The sequence below is a fragment of the Leptodactylus fuscus genome, chromosome 5 (genome assembly GCF_031893055.1).
Source record: "Leptodactylus fuscus isolate aLepFus1 chromosome 5, aLepFus1.hap2, whole genome shotgun sequence".
NCBI lineage: Eukaryota > Metazoa > Chordata > Amphibia > Anura > Leptodactylidae > Leptodactylus > Leptodactylus fuscus.
Genome location: NC_134269.1, coordinates 149,606,469 through 149,624,758, shown reverse-complemented (window position 1 = coordinate 149,624,758; position 18,290 = coordinate 149,606,469). Strand labels below are relative to the sequence as shown.

The window sequence follows — 18,290 nt, the reverse complement described above, 5'->3', positions numbered from 1 at the left end:
CCCCAAAACATCACTGCTCTAGAGGAGATCTGCATGGAGGAATGGGCCAACATACCAACAACAGTGTGTGCCAACCTTGTGAAGACTTACAGAAAACGTTTGACCTCTGTCATTGCCAACAAAGGATATATAACAAAGTATTGAGATGAAATTTTGTTACTGACCAAATACTTATTTTCCACCATAATCTGGAAATAAATTCTTACAAAATCAGACAATGTAATTTTCTGGATTTGTTTTCTCATTTTGTCTCCCATAGTTGAGGTCTACCTATGATGTAAATTACAGACCCCTCTCATCTTTTTAAGTGGTGGAACTTGCACTATTGGTGACTGACTAAATACTTTTTTGCCCCACTGTAAGTGACATGACCTCTTCACACAATTAATAAGCAGGGGTCACATTTGCCAGACCCCCACTGTTCTCTTAATGATAACCTATCCTAGGTCATCAATAGAAAAAAAAAAAAAAAAAAAAAAAAAGGACAATCCCTTGGCTAATTTCTGTTTCTCAGTAAGTAACATCATGGCTATTGGTCACATGGCCATGATGCTTTTCAGTCTTTTCATTCATTTTAATTGGACTGATCTATAGCATTGCAGTCATGCTCTCTAATCCTGCACAACCCCTTTAATGGTGATTTTAATCCTACATACTATGTAATAGTCAATTCAACATATTTAATCATTATTATTTAACCTAATAAACACCACAGACTTGATCTGAAATAGATCTAGAACTCCACAAAGGCAAAAAAAGAACATTTCACGTGACATGACTGCATCCACAAGAAGTGATAAGAATGCTGCGCTCAGAGGCATGACTGAATATCAAAGTGGATGCATTTAATTGGCCGTGAAAGTCAATTATTCACAGAATGTATGCATGTAAAACACATTATTGCTATGATACTGCATTAGAATCTTGGAAACCAAACTGTGGTGTTGATGCCTAAACCCAGCTTAGTAATATTCCAGGGATCTGTGCCAGAGGACAAACGAAGAGATTTATACAAATATATATATATATATATATATATATATATATATATATATATATATATATATATATATATATATGGATCGAAATGTGACTTTCATAGTGAATCAACATCAAATTTAGAGTAACCACTTTCATTAAGGGTTAAAATACTTATTTGTGCCTACTTTCCTTTCACAAGACAGACGCCTCAGTGAAATATTTTGGACCATATTGTAAGTTAATGTGGCCCATCATACAATGAATCCAGGACTGTGTGAATAAGGCCTAAATCTTTGGTACGACAGTCCTGTGACCAGGTCTTTGGAGTCAGTAGGCCAAACCATCAACTCCAACTCCTCTATTTCTCCACTACTCCAATTCTTTCATAAACGTTTGACAGGCATGGTCTGGCTGAAGCAGTAAAGATCCTCTAATGCATTAAATTAAGTCCCTATGAAGGTAATATATACAACAAACTATGCATATAATTAATAATACAATATCAATATGGTACGGTATTTATGTACAAGTCTGTTTTTCTCTGATGGACATATGGATAGCAATGGCTCATTCTTAACAGAGGTTAAGACCATTAAAAATGAATCAGTTGGTTGGCTTAAAAATAATTGCCAATGAAATGCCTCCAATATTTACTAGATAAATACAGATGCAAATTAGATAACACTCAGCCATCAAAAACAGACAGACTGTCACAGAATGATGGCCCAAAAACAATATTTGTGGCAAAGAACATTCCCATACAGACTGTAAGGCTATGTCTGTAAAGCAGACTACATGACTGAATAATAGTTGAAGAAACAACCATCAGCCATCTTGTATAGTATAGAAGTAGGTTGATGGTTGTTTCTTCAACTATTATTCAGTCATGTAGTCTGCTTCACAGACATAGCCTTACAGTGATGACCCTGTGGCACTGAGAGCTCTCTCTCTGGTCACTTGTGCTGTCACCACAGCCAGGCTCCACAATCGCTAACAGGGAATCTGGGACAACTGTCCAATATCTCCCTGCAAGTGAGCGCTTCTTTCAGGTGTATGTGTAAATGCTCATACTGTACAACTGAAAACTGTCAGTGTAGGCCACAGGTTTGCAGTTTTCCGACTTACACTGATAGCAGATTGTGACCTTAGCATCCAAGCAGGCGCAATGATGTCATTTATCAGTGCCTGCACTGCAGTGGAACAAGTAGGTCATCTGGCAGCTCTTCGTGGGAGTGCAGGTACGAACAGGAGCATATCATACGGTGTGGGGGACACTGTGGAGTATATTATACTGTGTGGTGGTATCTGTGGAGCAGATTATACTGTGTGAGAGATTATACAGGGGGGGGGGGGGAACCACTGAGGAACAGATTATACTGTGTGTGAACCATTTGGGAGCATATTATGCTGTGTGGGTACTACTGTGAAGCAGATTATACTGTGTAGGGGCCACTGGGGAGCATATGGTACTGTGTGTGGGCCTCTGTGGAACAAATTATACTGTATGGGACCACAATGGAGCAAATTGTACCCTGTGTAGGCTATTGTAGACAAGATTGTACTGTGTGGGGGCCACTGTTGAGCAGATTGTACTGTATGGGGGCCTATACTATTTATATCACACCATATTTGTTTTATATCAGACATGTGATATTAGTACAGGCTGTAATAAAATAGAACGGTTATTATAAAACAGATCCTGTGCAATATAAATAGTGAACATTAATTGTTCAAAATTATACCAAATGCTAACTTTTATCTTTCAATACAAAGTTGCTTGTATCATTGAAAACTTTGTAAAGCCCCATTCGCACAACAGCTATTTGCGGGTCCATAACGGTCTGCAACTGTGGATCCGCAGAGTATTAATATTAAATTGGTGTGTTGGCACTTTGCGATAAATTAGTGGGTTTTGCGTTGCAGTCTGGGAACTCTGTCTCTAAAAGGTTTGTCATCACAGTTCTATACAGTGGACCTCTCTAACAATACAAGTCCATAACACAAAAGACCGTTTTGATAGATATAACCAAATTATATGGTCACATTTAGATGAAAACTATAATCAAAGTGAAATAAAAGTGAATTGTCTATTGTTTTCTAATAAATCTGGTTGAAGACCTATCCCAAGACGTTATTTTCAATTGAAACCATTTTATGTTATACGATAGTTTTGTCTGTGGTGCTAAAAAATTATCAGTTTTTAGTGGTACAAAACTTGTGTCCATGTGACGATTCAACTCATTCAGGGGCCTCAGGAAAAGGAGTTGTTCTTTAACTACTCACAAACTCGAGCTTTTAAGAAGCCAGTAAACCTATACTGTATGCGTACATATGTTCCAGTAACCTATTTAGCCTTCAATGGCCCAACAGCTCAGACAAAAGTGGAATTTATTAACCATGAACCATAAAATATTTTATTCCAAACTCAATTAAAACATTAGATATCACACTTTGCAATGCAGCACCAAAAGTAAATATCTGCTAGAATATTCAGAGGAGCAAGAGAGTAAAAGGCAACTCACCAAGAAATATACAGCGAGATGTACAAGACTGCAACATGCAGATCTGGAGAAACTGGATAGGCTTTCATCATTTTTATAAGGACAAAGCTTAGGGATTTTAAAGGAGCTTTGATTTAATAATAGTGGAACCAAACACACCAAAAGCAAGGAAGCTGGGCTATACAAATGCTGAAATATAAAGACCCACGGTTGTATCAGGAAGATGACTGGAAGGCTGCTGTCCCCTTGCTCCTGACTCCTCATGCTCGCTCTGGTAATGCTGAGCGAGTTCAGGGGCCGTAATATACATTTTCATGCATACAGGACAGATGAACCCCTGTGAAATACATATATATAAAACTCCATACTCAATACATAAAACTGTTCATACCAAAAGGGATCGTATTTTATACTAAGAGCATATATTAGCAGGAAGAAATTATAGGTTGGTGCGGACCACAAATAAACAGCACATGATTTGGGGGCAAAAAGACATTCTGAAATACAGTAATTTAGTTAAACCTTAGCTGAAAAAATATGAGTACTGAACAACTTATCCAGACATTTCATAACATACATGAATTATAACCAGGCGCACATTCATGATTTTTGTGCACAATGACAAATTTCTACCATTTACTGTTTGGCAGCCTTTGGAATCTAGAGTCAGACACCAAGTAAAGACATATTTGTGAAAAACACCCCACATCCATAATGAGTGACAAAACATGGGCTACAAATGTCCTGCATACCCGCCATAGGAAGTCACTGAACAGTGATCAGTCATAAGCAAGAATATGCAGTACCATCTGTGAATAGTTACATAGTAGTCAGATGGAAGCGAAATTACTTTCATAAAACTACTTTAATCCTTCATTTAAAAAAAAAAAAAAAAAAAAGTTTGGCTACACATTCTCTTTAAATAAACGCTATGGCTCTTGTTCAAGGGAGTCTGTCAGCAGTAAATTGGTTATTCTACAGTAAGTATGCCTTTTTTATTTAAAGGGATTCTACCATTAAAACCCTTTTTTTTGTGGATAAGCCGTCGGAATAGCCTTTAGAAAGGCTATTCGTCTCTTACCCGTAGACGTGGTCTCCGCTGCGCCGTTCCTTATAAATACCGGTTTTTACCGGTATGCAAATGAGTTCTCTCACAGCGATGGGGGCAGTCCCCAGTGCTCAAAAAGCGATAGGGGCGTCCCCACCGCTGCCAGAGAAGTGTCTCCAAGTGCTGCCTCCTCCTTCGTCCGCAGCGTCATCTTCAATGTCTTCTTCCGACGTAGGCTCGTAACTCCTAGGCCTCTGGCCTTGAGCAGAGCAGACTGCGCAGGCGCACAGGTCACAGGAAAATGGCCGCTTGTACAGTATTGTTAGCGGCCATTTTCCCGTGGCCTGTGCGCCTGCTCTGCTAGAAGTTACGAGCCTGCGGCGGACGAAGAAGGAGGCACTTCTCTGGCAGCGGTGGGGACGCCCCCATCACTTTTTGAGCGCTGAGGACCGCCCCCAACACTGCAAGAGAACTCATTTTCATACCAGTAAAAAACGGTATTTCTAAGGAACGGCGCAGCGGAGACCACGTCTAAAGGTAAGAGACGAATATCCTCTCTAAAGGCTATTCCGATGTCTTAGGGTTTTAATGGTAGACTCCCTTTAACCCTGGAGCTCCATTTTCATGTAAATAGTGGTTATAAAAATGAGGGGAGTGTGTCTTAGCTTGTCCAGGATCAGCTCTAGATTCTCAAACAAAGCACTTTTCACCTCATTTGTATACAAATAAAGCAACAATTTGCATGAAAATAGGGCTCTGAGGGCTGAATAACAGAGGCATATTTGGAAACTTTAGAAACACCTCTACAAGGTACTGGGATTAGCATTATAACTATTTTATTGCTGACAGACTCCCTTTAAGTCAGTGAATTTTGTAAGTTAAATGACATTAAATAAGTCTGCTAAAAGTTTTGGCACCCACCATTTTCACTGTTTAGGAAGATAAGGTATGTATGACTATACAACTCTTTTTACACTTTGCCTTAGTTGTATTGGTTTTTATTTTTAACAGTAACATCTATCAGCATATAACAGATCTGTAATTTACCTCCGAAGTACTTTCATTGTTAACAGTGTTCCCAGGAGTTGCAGAAGATTCGGATTCAGAATTCTGAGCTCCAACTCTCCCAGGGGTCTAAAATAAAGGTGATTAAAAAAAAAGAAAATAGTAACATTATTAGATGAAAAAAAGATTCAAATGAGGACTTTTTTAATTAAATTATACACAATAAAGTAACAAACAGAATAAAGTAACAAACAGAAGCCAGTTAAGAAAGGAACTGGGCTCCCCAGATGGGTTAAGGGTTGTTGGGGGCTCCCCTGTCTGCAGATAGGTGTGGGTTATTTGTTTTTAGTATCAGAGACTACATATTGGACCATAGATATGAAAGCTGTCTGCTACCAGAATCCTTGAAGAGGACCTTCATGTCTTCGGGCACATACGGTTTTATATATCGCTAGAAAGCCAACAGTGCGCTGAATTCAGCGCACTGTCAGCTTTCCCGTTATGTGCCCCGGGAGAAGAAATATCTTTGCATTTACTGGTAGCTCTGTCTGCAGCGCTATACTGTCAGAGGGGGCCCGCCATGACTAAGAAAGGTTATATCACGAATGCACCCTAAAACGTTACTAAGGATAAACCACGCCCACTTTCCCAAACAAAAAAGTAAAGTTTTGAGTCTTGTGTAAAAGCCTTCAAAATAGACATAAACACAATAAATCTTGCACATGCGGCTTAAAACGTGGATAAGCTCAGGTCTAAGAATGGTAACAGCATCCAGATTTGGTGAGTTTGGTAAGTATCAGGCAGTGTCTTAAAAAAAAGAAAAAATAAATAATTAATGCCTGTATGTAAGTCTCCAGACAACTTCTTTTCAAATAATAAATATCCTCAAAATGGAGAAAAAAAACAAAACAAGAAAAAAAAAAAAAAAAACACACCTAATCTGGCAATCCAAAAGCCAGACAAAACTAGAAGTTAAGAGGAGAACTAGACAAATCTAGAAGCCTGTGGGATAATTCAAGGGTTTACTCTCTGGATTAAAGGATTAGCGTCCACTGATTTCCACAAGAATGTATCTGCATTGGGCAACGAAATTCTTTTAATCACATCGGCTACTCAGCTTTACAAAGCCCCAACAAGAAATGCTAAAAATGTGACGAGTTTTCGAGTTGTTATGTGCTGCTGGCACTGTCGCAAAAAGTGAAGAGCGAGTCATGAGTTATCTTTGGCAGATGTGGACCACACAAGTTCACAAACAACTCTGAGAAACAATACATTGTCACAATGGACATGAATATTCAACCAATGACGCCCTCCAAACACTAGCACTTCTCTCACTGTCTACTGAAAGGCCTCACCCAGACCTTACAGCAGTAGTTGGGGAAACAAGGGTTGTAGCTAATCTTTTTGGCTTTCCTTGAAGCCACGAGTGAATACATATGCATGTTGGGCCAACAGTAATTCTCAGCAATTCAGGACTCATCAGTCACTGGTAAGAAACTGGAAACTTATAGGAGTGAATTTATCAGCCCTCTCCAGAGACCGTGATGCCACTGCTCATGTGGGAAACAAGACTTCTAGCAACAAGGGCAGGGCACGAGATTGGACATTGGAAGTAAAGAGCTCCAGGGACATGAAAGTAGGATTGATTTACTTTTGATACTAGTCTCTGGCCGCGACTTTGTCTGTGTGTTGTTGGCATCGATGATCCACCTATATTCAGAAAATTGCTGCCGTCAATGGTTCGCCTGCTGCAGTGTTTCAGCAGATGTCAAGCTGTCCTGCTGCTGAACTTGTTCCTTGCGCCATGCCTGTGATTGTTCCAGCATCTCAGCAGTTCGCAGGGACGCCATATAATGAGCATGTTGTTGACATTAATGATCCGCCTGCTCTAAGAGCCACTTGATGCCTTGCTTGCTCAATCCTCCTCAGCTCCACTTGAGGAGAAGTCTGTTAACTTCTGACTACCTTCATAGCTCTCATTTTTTTTCAAATTGTGCGACAAATTAGATTATCTTTTTCACGGCATGTTTAAAATTAGGAAACTGTCAATTTTGATTAAAGGGGTTTTCCCATCTCAGTACGCTACCTAAAGTGTCTGCTTCTCACTTGATGTATTTGTCTTCCCCCTTCCTCCCTCTGGCTGAAGAGGATAATTCCAGGACAATCCCTTTGATGTTTATTGCTCTCACCCATCATAGGATGGATTTCCATATGGATTACCTATCCACAGAACAGGTCATCAGACCATGGACAGATCATTGTCATCAGACAATTACAATCCCTTAAATCCGCCATGCTTGGAAGAGTGCTGGCTTAATTTGCTGCAGTTCATCCCAGTAAAGGAAGCTGTTTGGTAGAGCTGTCATATACGGTAAGTATGATGGTGGTCACCAACAAATGTCTTTCCCTGACAAACAAAATTATGGCTCTGCTATTTTGATGGTCAAATAGCACAAGTCCCCCAGTAGCCACCAGTATGAGAATCCAACAAGCATCTCTGCATGAACTGCTAGGGGTAAATGAAAGGGAAAGAATGGGATATGGTAGTAAATGCAATCCATCCCTCCTATTGAAACATTTCAGATTTAGCTCTGAAAATCAGTTAACTAATATGAAACGCCCCACCCATGGCAGATAAAAATGCTACAATGCTCGCTAACTGACTCACCCAATACCAGTATTTGTCCTATTTTAATTTTTTTTTTTTTTTTTTAAAAACATGCAACCCACTGTTTATCTTTCCTGACACATGGACTTGGATTTTGATACTGTGTTGTAGCTCTAGGAAGTGTAAATGTATTGTGTAACAGGAATAATGTACAAAATCTTGCCGAACTAAAAAGGCTGGGTCAGAGATCAGCAACAAGTCAGCAATTCAAGCAGTGAATGGCATTTCCCTGCAAGAATCCAGCATCTAAAGTCCACTTGTTAGTCATACAATACAGAGCAGCCATAAACAGGCGTGGCCCTCTACTGAACCACTCATCTCTACAGACACTCTGTATCCTGGGAGCAGGGGACTTATTCATTTAGGATCTTGATAGAGTTCAGAGTAGATCTGGGGTTTCTCAAAAAAAAAAAAAAAAAAAAAAAAAATTACATTTCACAGTATTGATCAGCCGATCCGAACAGCACGCTCGCATAGAAATGAATGGACGTAGCCGGCACGCGGGGGGGTTAAGCGGCTGGCTGGCGTCAAAGCGGAAGTACCAGGTGCTTCCATTCATTTCTATGGTGCGAGCTGTTCAGATCGGCTGATCCGAACAGTACTAGCTCATCTCTAGTGGCCAGAGGGGTTGGCAAGCAAAAGATTTTAATCAAGTATCAATAATATTAAAATAAATATTAAAGGGGTTGTTCAGAATTTGATTCAACCTCTGAGACGGCCAAATGTTGTAAGTGATGTGAGAAAGGAATTTCAACAGAACCAACTACTGAGGGTTAGGCGTTACCCCAACCTTCCTTGGCAACAAATGGTCTGAATGTACAATGATGAGGTACAGCCAAAATTTTGGGTATTCTTCTGTGCCATCTCCGACACGTTGCCACAGACTCTCTCTCACGCTAGGAGTAAGCCTTTACAGGCAGGACCCTCTATGCCACTGCACCAGTTGGCTACTAAAGCATCATCAAGGACGGGGACCAGAGTTCCCTAGTTTATGGTGGTGTACAAGTTGGTAGAGGCCATGCTGGCATGAATGTTTAGCGATATACACACAGAAGACTCAGGCAAAAGCGGACCTGAGTAGTGAGATGACGTTTCCCACTGTATACTTACACAGAGGGATACATTGCAGTTTTTATCAAGGTGTACATGAGGAGTCCACGGGGCATTTATCTTCAATGTACTGAATAAGAGGGCCTTCATTTTAAAAAGAGGTATTCCCCAAGTGGTTACCAATGCCATTATTCCAGTAATAGGCGGAAAAACTAAATTCCAGATGATCAGACTAGGTAAAAATAATTGCTGGACAGTTAAATGTTTGTTTTTTTAAACCAAAGAGATTTATTACATTGCTAAGATATGCCATGAACAACGCAAGTTCCATGGCTGGATCCCCACTAATCTTAAGAGGTGACCAAGTACATGTACTAGGAAAGGGGAAAGCCACATGGGTGGTATGGAAGTTTCTGTATATTCTCATTTTTGTAATGGAGAGAAACAGGCACACAAAGTAATATAAGAGCTGGGAACTTTATTTTAGTTTCATGAATTAGATGTAGGTCTGTAGATGGAAAAAAAAAAAAGAGACGACAAGTGAGCTTTACTTTTAACCTTCCAAATGTATATTAGTGAGATTTAAGGGACGGATGGGAGGAAATAGGACTTCCACTTTAAACTACATATCCACCAGGCATGAGTCTCTCTGACTTTTATGCAGAATTATTATACAAAATAATAGGGAATTGCCACAAATATACCGCAACAAATTAGCCTCAATAATAGCAATCCCAGTGATGGAATCTGTATACTCCACTTCACTGTCCATTTCATGATGTCACTGCAGTGTCATTCTGTCCCAACACAAAACTCTCATTCATTTTTATGAAAATTTATAACGACAAAAAAATAGCCAAATTTTAAAGTTGGCATGCAAAAGAGGAATAAACAACATACTGTGAATATATATCACAGAGCAAATTTTATACTGGCATATAAAAGAGGAATGGACAAAATACCATGAATCATAGGAGCCCATAGTACACAGCCCAAAATTCAATTTCTACCAAGCTTTCCAAAGGGAAAATACTGAACTCCTAGAAGGTCTGGTAGGTGGAAATATAGAGAGAATCATACAATAAATTCCTATTCCTAAAGAGAGGGGTTGCCAAGCTGGAAGACCCATTTTATACCAACATGTAACAACTGCCTTATTTTGGGGAGTAACAGGGACAGATAGGAGAAATACAGGGTCAATCATCATCACTGTGCAGAACAAAGGTCAACCCGTTACTAAAAAAGTGACATATAGGACACATTCTGACTGCATCAGTCTCCATTCACTGTAATGGACAAACATTACAGTGAATGATAATGAATGCAGACAGAATCTACTCCATCTGAAATTGTCATCCTGTCAGATTTTTGGTCCATTGTTCTGATCCTATAACTCATCAGTGCAAAGGGCTAAAAGAAGCTAGTGTGAACTTAACATAAGAGGGAAACTGTTTTCTTTATTTTGTTGTTATTTGTTTCTTCATCTTTGTTACACATTTATAAAACTGCTAAATTAATTAAATAAATAACCCTAAAATGTGTCTGATGCTGAACATTAGCCTGTCTAGTCTAATGTTACACCTCCTATTAGCCAGCTTACTTTACTTATCTGGAATAAAGTAAGGCCTGGTTCACATATGCGTTTAGTATTCTGTTTGGGGACCCCCGAAGAAAATTCCGAATGAATTAAAAAGCGGTTAGTTAAGAAACCACACGGACCCCATAGACCAGTGATTTTCAACCTTTTTTGAGCCGCGGCACACTTTTTACACTTAAAAAATCCTGGGGCACACCACCAACCAAAATGGCACAAAATGACACTAAAACAGTACATATTATACATATAGTTAATAATATAGATTCTAAATGGTTGATTCTTTGGTTGAAATAAACTGCCGCAAAATCTGCAACAAAAACGCTGCGTTTATGCAACGTGGGGCCTCAGCCTTACGCCTTCTGCATACAAGTGGCACGCATGTGGTTTTCACTGATATAAACATTAAAAATTAATTGACAGGGCCACAAATGCAGACAGATATAGGGTATGTATAGGACAGATATAGGGTAGGTATAGGACAGATATAGGGTAGGTATAGGACAGATATAGGGTATATATAGGACAGATATAGGGTAGGTATAGGACAGATATAGGACCTGCTCTATAATTTTCAGCTCTTCAATTTGGCCCAGATACACAGCCACAAAAAGAATGGCTGTATATATGGGTCCTTAGAAATGTATAGGTCTGTACTTTTATCCACAGTTGTATATAAAAAGTCTGGTCATGTATATTACAGGTTACAACTCAATATGCCTCATATTAATAGCAGTGAACCCCATCATGTCCCTCACATTAACCCCTGTGTGCTTTACATAAGGGATACTGATATGTGAGACATATGGAGGTGATAATTAAGTAAATATCTTCATTATATAGTACCCCCATATGTCACACATGTTATTAACTCTTATGTGAGCCACACAGGAGTTAATATGAGGGACACGATGGGGTTAATTGCTATTAATGTGAGGCACATGGAGTTACTAAAACTAAAGTAATAACCCCAAATGCCTGACATTCATAAGAATAGTTACTAACCTGGTGTTTTCTTTTACTTTCACTTTGTTCAGCTTCCTCTCCTCCTCTCCTATTCAGGGCTGCAGACGGCAGGAGCTCCTCCTCACATGTAGCAGCAGGTCCAGGGAGCCCTTATCCTGTGCAGTGAGAGGCTCACCTCTGATTGGTGGGCAGGGAGAGAAGGGGGCGTCTCCTACACCTCAGCTCTAGCTAGCAGAGCAGTGAAGGGACGCTCCGTCTACATTTACAAGGGCACTGGCTGCTGTGCCAGCAAAATAGGTCTCCCGTGCCAATCTTAGCACGCGTCTGGGGAACTTTCCCCGCGGCACACCCGACCATGTGTCACGGCACACTAGTGTGCCGCGGCACACTGGTTGAAAATCACTGCCATAGACTATAATGAGGTCTGCATGGTTTCCAGCACGAATCATGCGAAGAGAAAAGTACTACAAGCAGCACTTTTTGCTCTGCAGGATTCGTGCAGACACCACGCGGAAAATATATGGATCCCATTAGAGTCTAAGAGGTCCATGTGGTTTCTTAGCTAACCGCTTTTTAATTCATTCGGTATTCCGTTCGTGGGTCCAAAAGCAGACTTCCCTAATGTAATACCAAACACAGATTTGAACCTGGCCTTGGACAGCTAATAAGAGGTGTAACAGAGTGTAACTAAATTTTGGCATATTTGGCATATGGTGTTGTGACCAAGACAATGTCTTTCCCCTAACCACACACAAAAGTTGTAAGGGTCTAAAAACACTTCATGGACGTGATGCAAGGCATGTTAAACATTTTTGGTGCAAATTACATAGTAAATCTTCCCTCCACGACTACACGTCTCCTGCAGTTTGTCCAGGCATATTGTAAATATGATTGCTAACCCAAATACCTGGGAGCTGTGTATAGGTGAATTGGCAGATATTATAGAGGTATAATACAGCATGTCCGATCTTTCAAGTCCCTTCTTCTAATTCTTGACTGTCAGAACTGATCCACTACTAACCTACAACTGTAGGTTTTATATTGAAATGAAATTAATCTTTTGTAGGGGCAATTTTATCATAGACACCCCCTTCTGGATTTAGGCCAATACTCAATGTGGTAGCCACAACCAGCTATAGCATGAGAAATGTCATGTCAGCCATTGAATGACCGTCTGCTTCACCCCAAGTGTGAGAAGGAGCGCTATCGCAGGTCCTTCCTTCCAACCGCAACCAGGCTGTATAATCAAACCAAGCGAAGATCACTTCGCACAGAGAACTAATGATTATGACGATGACTATGAAGTCTTCCTTCTTTCTCTTCCGTTCCTTAGATGCTATGGACTCCTAGTATATCTTCTCTTCTCAGCATATGCGTGCCTACGTCTGTATTATGGATTCAGGGATACAGCAGATATTCTATTTCGTGGAGATAGGGTCCCACCCCATCATACAAGTAAGTAAAAGAGCTCCACACACAAAAATTGTGTTGAAATCAAACGATTTATTCGTAGGGTATGAGTAAGTACTTTCGGTCTTATTGACCTTCCTCAGACTCATCCATCTGTCCATACACACAGCCTGTGGCTTATACTTTTGCTGCCCATTTGTCTGCAAATCAACTGTTTCCAGCATTCTTTTCTTTGCGGGCCCGGACAGACGGGTGAGTCTGAGGAAGGTCAATAAGGCCGAAAGTACTTACTCATACCCTACGAATAAATCGTTTGATTTCAACACAATTTTTGTGTGTGGAGCTCTTTTACTTACGTCTGTATTATATTACTGTGTATTATCCTGTACCTGTATTACTATGCTGCTGTAACATGCTGAAATTCCCCCACTGTGGGACTATTAAACGATTATCTTATCTTATGTAATACATAAACTCTCATTTCTGGCTCAGTCAAAGTAATCCTAAATCAGCCCCACCACATCTGTGTCTTATAAGATCAGTCACTCATATGTCAGGTCATCATACAATACTACATTTGTATAACCAGGTGCGGCTTCCAGGTTGTAGCTGGCTGAGGAATCTGATATCAGTTTATTGGAGAGCTTTTCAGACAAGATTTAGTTAAAAAAAAAAAAGGGATAGGATAAACTACAGTCAAATGTCAAACAACTAATTCCCACAGACTGTCTATAGCAACAAGACACCAGAATTTCCAGTCCAGCTTTAGATGTGACTGGAGAAAACTCAGTCAGCACAAGATAAGGAAATAGCAGTCACTCCACATTTTAGATAGGATATAATGGTTGAGCTTCATAATGTACTTTAAATGCAAAGCAGAACGTTTATCACTAACAGAAAAAGCTGAAAAGATTTCTATATCCTGCATATCTTTTATGACTGACTTTGTAAAAAAAGAAAAAAATCACCATCATCATCATCATCAGTGGAGCCATGTTGCGTTTCCTCTTCCTGCAACATGATCAGTCCATCAATGTAAAAAGTTACGGCCTAGTACACTACGTGACATGTGAGTCCTTCACACCCTGGACAGAACTTCCTTAGACTTGGAGACCCTGCAGTGAATGTGACTGGTGGGATTTACTGTCTAGCTTTATTAGGTTACATCTTTACAGCAGTAGATGACACCCTGCGGTGTTCCATCTGTTGCAGAACTACAACTCCCAGCATGCAGAGTTATAACTACAACAGCTGTTGATCCAAAACTTGGAAAGCAGAGCCTTATAGACTGATGTGCCCTAATGCATCTATAGTGTATGGCACAGACAGAGTGCACACTGTAAGTAAAGGTTAGTTCCTACGGTTGGAGTTCCCCCTAGCTTCATTCATTTTCTGGGGACTCTTCTAGCAATCAGTGGGTTGTCAGCTCATGTTTCTCCAGCAATCTTATAGATACAGACATCAGATCACTACATTGTAATCCATGTTCCAGAATAGAAACTTGCTAGGACTAAACACTGTCACTTCAAAGCAAAGTGAGCCGTAAAGTGGCCCCAGCAAAGCACATCAGCTGTGAAAGGCTTCCTAGGGCCCACCTAGGAGTGAAGGCCTGCACGGTGGGCACACAATGAGGCAGATGTGGCCACAGGAGTTAGGCCCCACAGGTCATGTGACCCTGAGTGTAGCACAGCCGCACAGTCCACACCCGGGCCCAGCACATACATGACACGGACAGCCGCCGCACGTCTACACCCAACACTAGGAAGTGCCTGTCATTCACGTGCAGCGGCCATAGAGCTCCTCACCAGCTGCAGTATCCTCCGGAACATGGCTCCTGTGTGCGCACTGCGAGGGCTGGAGGCGGCTCTGACACAAGCTCCGACCTTCTCTCTTCTATTCTTTACCGGAGAAGTCGCACAGGCATAGAGATCGTCTCCTCTTCTCGATCATTCAAACCAACGACAATGTTTACACTCCAAACCTGCTGTTCTGTCAAACGCCGAGCCTGGGCTCTCTGGCGCCACCTAGCAGTCCTCCACGTCTCTTCCTTCACATACAGGATTGTCTAGGAGGGAATGGGAGGGTGAGCTTATCTATACACAAATGGAAAGCTACTAAATGTCCAAAGCCAAAAGCTATAAACCTGCTGCAATACTTCCAATAAATGAATCCTGTCAAAGGTTGAAGCTCATATTCCCTGCTAATGCACAGTACTGTTATGTTACAGAACCCAGATAATACACACAAAACATACCACATAGGCAGGAGTCCTTTCATGTCCTCGGGCACATGCGGTTTTATATACCACTAGAAATCTGACAGTGCGCTGAATTCAGCGCAGTATTGGCTTTGTGTCCCTGGTGAAGAGCAATCGGTGCCGTTACTGTAGCTCTTCAGTGTCAGAAGGGCGTTTCTGGCAGTCTAACTGAGAACCCCCCTCCTAGGTACTATAATTAGAATCCCCAAAATGTAACCCTCCTCTGTCCCCGCTCCCACATTTCCACACATGATATGATGCCATCTCAGGCTAACTTTATAGGTCCAAGCTCCATCCACATGTTAAAGGACACGACTGGTGACGGCTCACACAGCTCACAATCACCTCTATTACAAAAGTGTCTGACCACTGCATAAGCAATGCCGCCCCTGCTACCTCTTGTGTCACCCCCTCTACCTCGTAGATTGTAAGCTCTTGCGAGCAGGGCCCTCAGTCCCATTACGTGAAATGACTTTCTTTGTAATGCATCTTTCTGTCTGTATTTGAACCCTACACATTGTACAGCGCTGCGGAATATGTTGGTGCTATATAAATAAAATGTATTATTATGATTATTATTATTAACTGTTAGGGTCCGTACAGAGAACACTCAAATAACATCTTAGATCTGATTGAATGAAATATTCTCATTGAATACTTTGTTCTGTTCAAAATTGAATCTGATGACAACAAAATCCCACAAAAATCATCAATGGAAATCAAGTTTATTAACCAATAGAGCCCTGGATTTGGAGTCACCCCCGAAATTAAAGTGGAAAAACACACTACAGGCTGATCCAACTTTGAAGTAATGTCCTTAAAACATGTCAAAATGAGGCTGAGTAGTGTGTGTGGCCTCCATGTGCCTGTATGACCTCCCTACAATGCCTGGGCATGCTCCTGATGAGGAGTATAATGTCCCATTACTCATTATAATGCTCTATTGTGGCCCCTTTGCACAAAATAATGTCCCATAATGGCCCCTCCACACAATATAATGTCTCAGGGTAGCCCCTGCACACAGTATAATGTCTCATAGTGGCCCCCACACAGACTATAATGCCCTATCATGGCCCAGTATAAAGTCCCATAGTGGCCCCTCCACATAGTATAATGTCCCATAGTGGCCCCTCCACATAGTAAAAGGTCCCGTTGTGGCCCCTCCACACAGTATATTGTCTTATAGTGAACCCACCACTTAGTAAAATGTCCCATTTTGTCCCCTCCACACACTATAATGCCCTATAGTGGCCCCTCCACAAACTATAATGCACTATAATGGCACCTCCTATAATGTCCTATAGTGGCCCATGCAGTTTTCTTTATGAATGTTCCAAAATTTCGGACGTTCACCCCAAATTTATGTGGGTTCACCACCCATAACCCATCATTATACTCTGGGGTCTGTTTAGTGTTACCTACCCCTCCTGGCTCCGGCCTCCTTCTTCTGACATTTTCATGTCTTTGAAGCATCCTGAACGATGCCAATGTAATTCCATGTGGGTCACATTAGTGTCTTTTGCGTCATGATGCCAGTGTGACTGCTGAGGCCCAATTACAGGCCTTCGCGGTCTCTAATGTCATTCGTGATCTCTCTAAGATCAGAAGAGGCCTGAAGACCCATATTGGAGCCAGGCAGGCGTCTTGAAGCACAATGACGCCTGCATAACCCACATCTGTGCCAAAATTGAAGAGGGCCGAAAGCAGCAGGGAGTGCGCTGGAGCCCAGGAATGGTAAGTAATACTGTTTACTATGTTCGTCACCTCCCCTTGGCCTCAGCATATTATACTCTGGGGTCTGAAGAGACCCTAGAATATAATGCTAGTTTCAGTTAGGACCTGTCCGGTCTGAACGAAACCCGAGAGATTCACCAAACACATACTATAAGCGCCGCCCAGGCACTATACCTTCAGAGCAGGGGCAGCCAGGCTACACTCTGTAGCAAGAGTCGAGGGCAGGTAGCTTGCCAGCCCATAATATACATAGCCAATATGCCCCTGAACACTCACCATGTGCAATTTATAATGCTGCTTTCTTATGTGGCAGAGATGCTCCTCTGAGCCTGGGGTGCGACTGATAACCCTTATAGTTACGCTTGTATATCTACCTGATTAATACATACCTAAATAAAACATAAGTGAGATTAACCGATATTATTATCTAGGATTATTACATGCCACTTATACTTAAATTATTTTTCTGGTTCTTCTTGTTTATTTCCTGTATGTGGCTACATTGAGAATAGTAATATTGTATATGGTTGAATGACAGTAAGTTAAATAATGTTTCCTCTGGTTTTCTTGGAAGACATGAATTCATTATAATGGTTCCTCATGGAAATCATATGTATAAACTGAGGAGAACATTCCCTTCCCTCCCTTCCTGCCCCTCTAACTGGCACCCACACAGCATAACGCACAATTTACACAGACAATAATGCCCCAAACTGGCCTCCAGACAGTATTTTGTATTGACAGTATTGTGGCCCCCACCACATAGTATAATGTTCCATAGAGGCCCCTTTACACTGTATTATGTCCCACAGTGGTCAGTTACATCAGTTACATCAATGAAATTATGGAGCTAAAAATACTCACTTGAGAAGGGTCCCGGTCCATATACACGCTCCTGGCGGCGGTAGATGTGCTAAGGTGAAGAGAATACAGTTAGTGTCATTTATCAGGGATAGAGCATAGGACAATAGGACAAGGGATCAGGTTATAATGAAGACACTGACCTCCATTGATCTGCAATCCATAACTGTCCAATCCGTAGCAAAATCTGTAACCCCAAACACAGACTTAGTCAC

At 41.1% G+C, this 18,290-nt stretch overlaps 1 protein-coding gene across 2 annotated transcripts in view; it reads right to left on the bottom strand.

Moving 5' to 3' along the window:
* EEA1 (early endosome antigen 1) overlaps nucleotides 1-15,199 on the bottom strand; it is a 53,526-nt gene extending 38,327 nt beyond the window's left edge. Inside the window, exons 1-3 of one of the 2 annotated variants that reach the window (XM_075274479.1) lie at nucleotides 15,029-15,199; nucleotides 5,578-5,664; nucleotides 3,691-3,819 (exon numbers count right to left, since the gene is read on the bottom strand). In XM_075274479.1, coding sequence (XP_075130580.1) covers nucleotides 3,691-3,819; nucleotides 5,578-5,664; nucleotides 15,029-15,052 — 240 coding nt within the window. In that variant the 5' untranslated portion in view covers nucleotides 15,053-15,199. The remainder of the gene's footprint in view (nucleotides 1-3,690; nucleotides 3,820-5,577; nucleotides 5,665-15,028) is intronic. The other variant, XM_075274477.1, reaches the window with a different exon arrangement.
* Between the last annotated feature and the right edge of the window lie 3,091 nt (nucleotides 15,200-18,290).